Source organism: Phoca vitulina, unplaced genomic scaffold (assembly GCF_004348235.1).
Source record: "Phoca vitulina isolate PV1807 unplaced genomic scaffold, GSC_HSeal_1.0 scaffold10, whole genome shotgun sequence".
NCBI lineage: Eukaryota > Metazoa > Chordata > Mammalia > Carnivora > Phocidae > Phoca > Phoca vitulina.
This window is the reverse complement of record NW_022589713.1, coordinates 31,595,412-31,605,451: the sequence shown is the minus strand read 5'-3', so window position 1 is coordinate 31,605,451 and position 10,040 is coordinate 31,595,412. Positions and strand designations below refer to the sequence as shown.

The following is a 10,040-nucleotide window of genomic DNA, read 5'->3' as shown; positions in this document are numbered from 1 at the left end:
TATATATATATATATATATATATATATATATATATAAATTTTAAATATTTTAATTAAAGAAATAAATATAGAAGGAAAATAGAAAGACAAATAATAAAGAAAAATAAGAATATCTTAAAAGTGTTTATCCTCTATTTTTTAAAAAGCCATCTGTGTAGAAAGTAATTGTCATATATATATATATATATATATAATATATATATATATATATATTTCCTATATTCAGGGATTCTGATTTATTATACATCCAGGCCTAGAAGCTATAGTGTTTGGGAAAAGAAAAGAAGCAAAAACAAACAAACAAAAAACTCAAAAGTACTGTGCAGACAGAGCTGAGAACTATTCTAACCATCTTATCTGGGAGTTTAAGGTGGTAAATGCAGTGAAACCTTACAGGAATTGTTTTATAGGGGTGTGCCCTCCATACCTTCAGCCTGCTCAGGGGACTATACCCCCCTTCTGTCTAAGCTTGGTTTCTTTATCCCTGCATTTCCCTTCCTACATCAGAGATCTTTTTCCAGCGTCCAGGCCCGGTGCTTATTTTAGGCCTCCCTGGAGACTTGCACTAGCCAATTGGGCCAGAACTGGAGGTGGCAAAGGAAGAAGTGAAGATACACAAGTAAATTCTCTTTAACCCCCTTTGTGTACCATTTTTGATCTGCAGATTCAGCTCTCTTCTTTGTAACTGAAGCCCCAGTGGGAGGCGTGTTGTGTCTGGGACGTCCTCTACGTGTGGATGGTGAATGCAGTCGTTCCCATATTCAAACAACTGCCCCTTGTGCACTGGTTCCTGCATCATTCCCTTAGGATCCCATGTGGAAACCCGGGGGAGGGGGGTGTAAAGGAGAGAGGATCTCTGTAGGCTCACTTGCCTGTCATGAAAAGAATATCTGCTGTAGGATTCATCATAGGATTAGTATGGTGTGTTTTAGTTTGGGTTCCATTAGAAGCAGACTCTGAGACCAGGATTTGAGAGCAAATGGCTTTTAGGGGAGGCCAGGGGCACAGGTAAGGAAGTGGGAAGAGGGAACAGGGAAGGGAAGCAGCCAGGGCCGTGTGCATCACTCGGCAGTTACCAACGTGGGCAACTGGAACTTGCCAAACAAAGCCGTGACACTGGCTCACACTGTGTTTCACTGTTTTAAACATAAAAAGGTCCAGTGGTCAGATAGGATGACAGAACTGAGTTAGCTCAAATTCTGTGGCTTCATCTTTACAATCATGGTGCTATCATCTCATTGTTCATTTATGATCTACTGTTTACATTAAAAATACAGAGTACCGCAGGGGTTGAATGCACAAACTGCAGCCTTTGTGAGCTTGAATGATTTCAAACTGTTACGGACTTGCTAATGAAACAAGAGGCCGTAGCTGAATTCCTGTGTGTCTGTGGCCCACGGTATAATGGAGAGGTCTACAAATTAATTTCCATGTAGCATATGATGTTTAGTATAGAATAAGTTAGACAATGGGCTAATTTAATATATGCTAAAATCTCAATAGTAAAAACAGAATATAGACAAATTGTGTTCTGGGAAGCAGTCCTTTATCACGGACATTAGTTAGAGTTGCCAGTTCATGGTGCTAGTGGAAAGCCGACTGTCTGTTTTAGTCCACTTAATTATTTTCTAATTCTCTGTAATGGACCCCGTGTTACCTGCACCCACAGCAGACCACAATCACTGCCTGAGTGCTCCACTCCCTCACACTGACCCCCTCCTCTCCAATATCACTAGCAGAGTTCTCTGCTTTCTTTCAGAGCTAGATAGTAGGAAGCCACTGTGAAGATTGGGCCTTTTTTCAGGGAACCAGGTTTGAAGGCTGATTTTGTTCAGAAGCAACCAGGCTGTAGGGTGGGGAGATGTGTCCTTTGCATCTAAATTGTGATTCTATGTATTTCTCTCTTTTTTTTTTCCCCCTTCAGAAACACCTTCTATGCATGGAATAAGGCCTGTAGCTCTGAATGTAGACTTGTTAATCTTAAAAAAATATTTCTTAATCATAAACTGATTTTGAGACTATAGCTTCCATCAAACACCACCTCTTCTTCTATGTTACAATGGAACAAGCTAGAAGTGATCAGACCATTTTTACCCCAGATCCGCAAATAACAATTCTATGTGAACCTGGGCAAGTCGACTGTCCTCTTTGGACTTCGCTGTCTCTTTTTCTCTCCCTCTCTCTCAGTCTCTCTCTAATGGAGCTAAGAGGCCATATGGCACCTTGTAAGGATGAATTATTATGGCATGATTATTAGTATGACCACAGTTGCTGCTAACATTATTTGGGGATTGGTTGTGTTATTTCATTTGCTTTCTCTTTTTATTTTTCACTAAAGTTGCAGTTAATGGATTTATATTCCATAACATTGGAATGCAGGATTTAAATATGAGCACTCCTGCTTTGCATTTTTTTTTTTTTTTTTAGAATTTGAGAGAAGTAGTTCTAAGCTTACTAGCATGATTCACAAAACAGTCTAAGAATGTTTAAAACAACTTAAGAGGACATACTCTTTTCAAAAGATCTGGAAGTCTCCTTTTAGTTGTATGTTATAGACACAGATAATACAAAAAGATGTTTTGTCTTTTTCTTCAAAGAAATCTCCCCAAAACATTCTATTAAGTAATGCTCTGCTTAGCAGATTTTGATGGTTTTCTCTATATGATTAAAAAAAAACTTTGAAATGTTTTATAGTTAATGCTTATTACGAATTTGGGTAAATTTTTCTGGCAATAACTTGAAGTGGTAACATTTGATAATTTTCACTAGGCTCATTCGAGCTTTTCTATCCCTAGACAGAGCTTATTCTATCCCTCACTAAGTTTTAATATACAGAAAAGGCAGTTATCAAAGGATAGATTTTACTAACTTCTAAAGTATTTAGAGATTTCCAAATTTTTGCTTAAACAAAACCAGCACTGTTAAGAAAAAGAGAATTGACTAAAATTTATTGAGAGCATACAGAAGTGCCAAAAGTAATCCTTAAAACAATAAATGCATTTAATGCAACACTTCAGTAGAGCAGATAATTTCCTTTTTCACAGCTGAGGACACTGAGGCACAAAGAAATGTACACAGCTAATGGAGGCAATCTCTGACTGCTACCATTCCTGAGTCTGAGCTCACAATGCTCTTTACAAATATCTGTTCATTGCTCTTTATTAATATCTAATACTTGAGCTGTATCTACTATGTGTCAGGCACTGAGAATACAGTATGAGCAAAACCCAGGAGCTACCTTCAAGAAGCCCAGGTCTAATCCATGCTTCTGTGTTCAGGAAGAGAATTAGGTAAAACTTGTTTCATCGAGACATCTGTTTCACGTTTCGAGTGAAAAATTCATTTAAGCAAGTCAGCTGTGGTCAGTGTTCATGGCCTTATTATTATTAAGGTCCAAATATTATCTGCCACTTCTATTCAGCATCTTCTAGGGTAACAGTAAGCCTCTCAATTACAAAAGATATTAACCAGGGTGGATCAAGAGTCCCTCCAGAAAGTCAGAATAAGTGTCATTCTCCTAATGACTACTTCTTAAGCATTGATAAGCCAAACCAGCCCAGAAATTCTTCTCAGTTTGACTGAAGAAGTTGCATGGAAAAGAAATATTTTGATAAAATCACCTGTCGGGATAAAGAAGGTTGGACAACCATCTAGACACATGCACGCAGCATGCACACACACACACACACACACACACTGTGACACAAAGTATATATATAAATAAATAGATCTTGCTCCCTAGAGCATTGTTTTGCCCTACACTGACTTACACCATCTGCAGAGTAAAAAGTGTTTGTGTCTATGCAAGGTGGGTGGACTTGCAAACTGCAAGAAAAAAGCAGACTGCAGGGAGGCCTCCCCACCAGCACCACAGAGCAGGCTAAGGCTCCACATTTCAAGTTCTCCAGTCTACTTACATGGTGTTGACCTTTTTCTCTTTCCTTTATATGTTGGGATATGAGCATTTTCATAACTGTGCATAAGAATATGACCTTCAAAGTGGGGAGTCTATGTTGCAGGAATATACATTTTTTAATATTGGATTCAGTGAAGTTGCAATCGTTCTGAAAGAGAGAAACGTGCCAGGAAACCTGTTCTGTGTATTCATCACCTCTTATTTAAGGCGATGGTGATTGGCACTGACCTAGTGTGCCCCTCAATGTGTTTTCCTCATTCATAGTCAATGATTCTGGGAGGCCAGTCCAGGAATCCGAAGTTGAGAATCTTATTTTTTATGCTTCCAGTGCTGATAACAATCTAATAAATACAAGTAGGAAAGAGAAACCACTAAAAAGGATTTAAGCACCTGGAATGGCAGAAAGTACATAAATGATGACAAGAGAAAAGTTCTTAGCAAAACCATATGGCTAAGTGAGAAAAATAAAGAATAGTTATCAACGCTAAGAAAAAGAAAATTGTGAACAAAATTTTGAGAGAAAACTCCCATTCATGAACTCTAGTAGTTAAAAAAAAAATTAAAAAAAAACAAGTTTTAATAACTGGAGTTACACTAGTTTTGAGTGAGAGTCCACAGATGTTACTGGTTTATTAAAAAGAAGTATTTGTGTATAGTGTCTCTGCTTAGCCTTTCACCACTCATCTTCTTGGTCATTTGTTTTTACATTTGAAATGACATGACCAATCAGTGTGACCTTTACTATCCTAATAGGGCTTTTTTTTTTTTTTTTCAGGCATCAAGATCTTTATACTCTTGCTGTTCCTTTTTGAACCTAAAAGACATAGCCAAGAAAGCTTGTTTGTATTCTGTTTAGAAAGTGGGTCTTTAATTAGTGCCACTTCTGTAAACACACCATGTTTAAACTGATTACATTTGTTACACATCACCTCCAACTATATACCTTTAGCAACTAAATCACTCTTCCTCATCTGCTATCATTTATGTCTTATTAGCATCAAGAGGAAATGAAACGAAGTCACACCCATTTAATTTCATCTCGGGACTCTGGAGTGTAGGGGCTCTATTAATGGTGCCGGTTTGTTATGTGGGACATTGTAAAAATATGAGTAGTTAAGTAATGTTATGTAAAGTGGTCAGAGCACCTTGTCTTTTAAATTAAGCATATTTCAGTGGTAATCCCTGGAAGAACTGCTCTAAAACTAGACATCACGTTTTGTTACTGTATCATTTCTTAAAGGCATATACTACCTAAGATTTTTTTTTTTTCTTTCTTTTTTTTCTAAATCTTCCTGGCAGGTACTAAGCACAAAACCATGCTAGAAGCCCGGAATGGAAGTGGGACTATCAAAGCCTTTCCTAGGGCAGGCGTGAAAGGCAAAGGACCAGTTAATAAGGGAAACACAGGTCTGCAAAACAAAACGTTTCACTGTGAAATCTGTGATGTGCACGTCAACTCGGAAACACAACTTAAACAGGTAGACAGCACATATTCTAGAAATGAAAACAACAGATAGGGGACATCCTGATGAGCAGAATGTGTGTGCTTCCTATGTTCCCTTTCTTTCCTGTTTTTTTCTCCCACCCACCCATCCATCCATCCACTTAATCTTCTACTCACTGCCCTTATTTATTTATGCCTATTTTAGTTGCCAAGGAAATAGTAAAATGTAATATTTTCTAAGTCCTTTCAGAAAATGTCTGAAGTGAATTTGTACTATTCTTATTTCTGAAGAGTGGGAGGAAAAGGGGTATTAGGTCTTTTCTCTACCAGGTTTCCCACTCAAAAGTGCTGATTTTCTTTAAAGGTCAAATTGCAATGTTCCATTTTTACTTGTTTAGATATTTACATGTTATAACTAATTTTATACTGTTCTATTCTTTTATTTTATGTACTTTATTACATGGTGTTGTACTGTATTTCTAAATCCTGCAGCCACCTGCTAAAGGGATGACTAATCCTATTGCATTCACTTTTACTGTGAATAGTCTTCCAAAGAGATTAGTTAGACGTTGCCAATTGAAGGCCCAACCCCCATATTGTGTTGTGTTTTATATGCATATGTGCAATATTGTAGTCATTTTATGCACCTTTGTTATTTATCTTTAGAATTTTAGGGGTTGACATTTGGCTGTACAAATGTGAGGATAAGTATTAGTATGGAAATAAATTCATGCCTGCCTGGGCATCTTTGTTTATTTGCACATAAAATTCCTTTAGACATTCCTTTCCTTTGTACATTTTTAAAAAGGAGATCTGTGCAGCGATAAAGAGAAAGGCTGGAGAAAAGAAGAGCCTTCTATTTGTTAAAAATAAACTAAAATGAGTAGCATAAAAAGATATATCCTCAAGCCACCAGAATCCAAGGACAAAAGTGCATGCTCTTTTGTTTTCGTCTTTCTGCAACTTGTATAAAATAATTAATATCCTTCCTCAGGTTAAAACAATATTTATGAGGGGGGTTTGGGGATTTTTTTTTTTAAAGCTGTCATTTTTAATTGCTTTTAATAGCACATTAGCAGTAGAAGGCACAAAGACAGAGCTGCTGGGAAGCCCCCGAAACCTAAATACAGTCCTTACAACAAACTACAGAAGGCAGCACATCCGTTGGGGGTGAGTGTCATCGTTGATTCCCAAACAACAGTGATCTTGAATGTCCCATAGTCTGCGGAACTTGACTTTTTTTTTTTTTTTTTTTTTTTGTTAATTACTGAATGAAATACATGGAAGGTACCTAAGTCATGACAAACAATTGATTGGAAAGTCCAACCCCTACTCCACCAATAGAATTATTAGTTTCATGAGTTGTTTGGGTGGTTTGCCACGTTTAGCCACTGTCCGATACCTGTATCTTTTGGAGTTGGGCTCTGGTTAATGACAGAGCCTGGGGAAGGGAGTAAAGCCAAACTCTTGAGTCAGGAAAGTAATCACATGAAATCTGGTCTTGATGTTAGTGGATAATTTTAGGAAAGGGCAGTGAAAAGCAAGTTCTCACATCTCCTTTTTAATATCTTCAAGGGACAAAGCACTGGTGTTGTTGATACCCTCAACAGTTTTGAATTTCGAATAGCACAGTCTCAACGGCATGACTGATTTTATTTAATTATTACACCAAGAATAGTATCTAAGGCCTGGGGAAATTCTTCCTGGGAGATGCCCTCTTCCCATTACCCCAAATATACCTTTAAGAATAGTGAACACACTAGTATTAGTGTCCTGACCTGGAATTTTTTTTTAGGAATTTAGGGGAAATCTGTGAAACCTGATAATCTCAAGCTAATATTTATGACCATGTGGAGTTTTTCGTTGTTTTTTTGTTTTTTGCTTTTGTTTTTGTTTTCCTGGTTGAATTGACCATAGCTTTCATCAGGGAGACCCAGGCCTCAATGAAAAGTTAAGAACAACTGATCTATAGTATGTGCTGAATTGTGCATTTTGAAATCTGTTTTCTTCAAAATAGATCTTATTAATAATTGGTGCTATTGTGTGTTGCTGGCACATGAAAATATAGTTAAAGGAAACTGCAATCATCTCTTATGAGACCTCAGTAAGAGTTGACCCAATTAATTTAGTAGCATCACCCATTTTTATGCAAATGAAGTCACTTTACTCTTTTGTACAGAAGCAATTTTAGCTGCATTGAAAAGCTGTGAATTCTGCACAGAGCTGATGTTTCAGCACCACTAGTCCTAACTTTGAGTGCTATTTCTGACCAGCATAGATGCAGCTTTCAACAATCAAGTGAATGGTTCTTAAATAAACAGGGAAGTCAAATTGTGTTAATGTTACCATCCAAAACCTCCTTCCTAGCTCTCACTATGTTATTGTTTCCATAAATGGGAGACATTCTTTCTGTGAGAACAGCCATCTTACTAATGCTACCAGCCAAAGAATGAACTGGTTTTGTAGAGCAGTGTTGAGAGAATGTTGTCACCATTTGCACAAAGAGGAAGCAGAACATGGCAGATCTGGGGGGGAGGTAAGTTTCTTCCTTGAAAGTGGAATTTTGTTGTCTTTATTTCTCTTCATTAATACCTCGCACCTTGCTGTGCTCCCCAGTTTACACACTTGGATAGCCTAATAGTAGTTGAGAGCATTAATAAATCTCTCTTTTAAAGTATCTATTCCCTGACAGTTAATGTGTATGTGTAGAGTAGAGTAAAGATTCCATACTTTTTTTTTTTTCTCAACATGAATACTTTCCTCAGGAGGTATATTTATGAAGAAAAATAAAATAAGGTTGCTGAGTATTTTTCTGGAGGACATTTCAACATCCTAAGTTGGTCATCTTCAAGTGATCTTCCAGCTCTTTCAAAGGAAAGATATTCTACACTTTCCATTATTTTTATTGACACTTCTATTATTTTTATCGTGTGATTTTATCTTTGTAGTTATTTTCTGCTACATTTTAAAAGCTGCCCATCATTTTGGATTCTAAGGGTAGATGCCCCAACTCCGGTCCTTCTGCCCCCTTTTTTTTCTCTCTCCCTTGCAGGTAAAATTAGTATTTTCAAAAGAACCTTCAAAGCCATTGGCTCCACGGATTCTACCAAACCCACTGGCAGCTGCGGCCGCCGCTGCGGCAGTGGCCGTGAACTCCCCCTTCAGTCTCCGAACTGCTCCAGCGGCCACACTGTTCCAGACCTCCGCGCTCCCGCCAGCACTCCTGCGGCCAGCTCCTGGACCTATTCGGACCGCCCACACTCCTGTGCTGTTTGCTCCTTACTGAGTTCCAAATGGGAGTACTTGTACTGCAATAATTTTTCAAAAAACAAAAAACAAAAAAACAAAAGAGAACTATGCAGTGTTTATTTATAGTTTAAAGTCTATCTGAAGAGCCAGGACTTTTGATAGTGAATTGAAAAGATTATTTAAAAAAAAAAAAAAGGCGGAGGTCTAGGGGTGGGAGGGGAGGGGGTGGTATTTTCTCCAAATTAAAGCATTCCTCTTGAACATTGATTGTTTTAGAAGTGATCTCCAGCATTGACTTGTAGTGGTATCTAGAACTTCTGAAGCCTTTGTGACTGTGCTTTTGGGCACCTGTTTCCCTCTGCATTGTCTTTCCCGCTTTATGAAACAACTATACATTGTAAGGGCATTAACTGGTTCCAATGTGTATATATAATAATTTACGCTGTAGATTAAGATAATATGAAAAAAGAAAAAAGAAAAAACAAAACAAAAAGAAAAAAAAAGACAACAACAAAAGCAACACTGTGAATAGTAGTACCCGTGCTGGTCCTCTTGCTATGACAGCAATTACTGGGTATTTATCCCAACAAAAGTAGATACAATAGGTGTCTTGTAAAACAATAGTGCTGTGTCTCAATCTATGCCACTAGGTTGTCAAGAATTGCAAAAGGTAGAATGAACAACTATTTCATGCCAGTAAGCAGTCAAACAATACAGAAATGCTAGAGGGTTTTGTGGAGGTCTTCCTGGTCCACGTTCTCCCCCTCCTATCCAGCTTGTAGATGACTTGAGATCGAGGACAAGAGTGCAGGGCTCAGCATAGAGGTGGGGAGATAATAATAATAAAAGTAATTTCTTACAAAGTACTATTTCCCCACCCTGAAGCAGTATTGCTGGAAAGAGGGAAGGCTGTGTAATGAAACTATATCTGAAAACAGGTAAAGCCATGCATCATGGGTTTTTTAGAAAGAATCAGTACAACTGTTCTGTCTCATGGATAAGGAATGATCATCACCTAAGATGATAATGCAAAGTAAAGATTTTTCATGTTAGTACATACCCAAAAAAACAACAAAAAAACCTAGAGAATATTGCATCTCTGCAATATCCCCTTTATATCCTGCCAGTAAGGTTGTCTCTTAGGCAAAGGTCCCTGCTTTGAACATGATGATAGATGTTAGCTATTGTTGTGGGCTTTTTCTTGTTTTTTAGATTTCCTACTGACATGATATAAACAATTAATATATATTTAAATGTTAGTAAAACAAAAAAAATGAACCTGAGGTGATTGCAGACCAAGGATAGAGTATTGAAAAAATTCTGGTAAGATGCACTTAACTATCATTTCTCTAGTGGAGTTATGAAATACTGGCAGCCTTTGATATTCACCAGAAGGCTGAAAGGAGTTGATGTTTTACCTTTAAAACAAGA

At 37.5% G+C, this 10,040-nt stretch overlaps 1 protein-coding gene across 5 annotated transcripts in view; it reads left to right on the top strand.

Moving 5' to 3' along the window:
- ZNF385D (zinc finger protein 385D) overlaps positions 1-8,807 on the top strand; it is an 886,773-nt gene extending 877,966 nt beyond the window's left edge. For all 5 annotated transcript variants that reach the window (XM_032408786.1, XM_032408787.1, XM_032408790.1 and 2 more), the window contains 3 exons: positions 5,216-5,394; positions 6,429-6,530; positions 8,413-8,807. In XM_032408786.1, the coding sequence (XP_032264677.1) occupies positions 5,216-5,394; positions 6,429-6,530; positions 8,413-8,646 (515 nt within the window). In that variant the 3' untranslated portion in view covers positions 8,647-8,807. The remainder of the gene's footprint in view (positions 1-5,215; positions 5,395-6,428; positions 6,531-8,412) is intronic.
- The last annotated feature ends 1,233 nt before the right edge of the window (positions 8,808-10,040 follow it).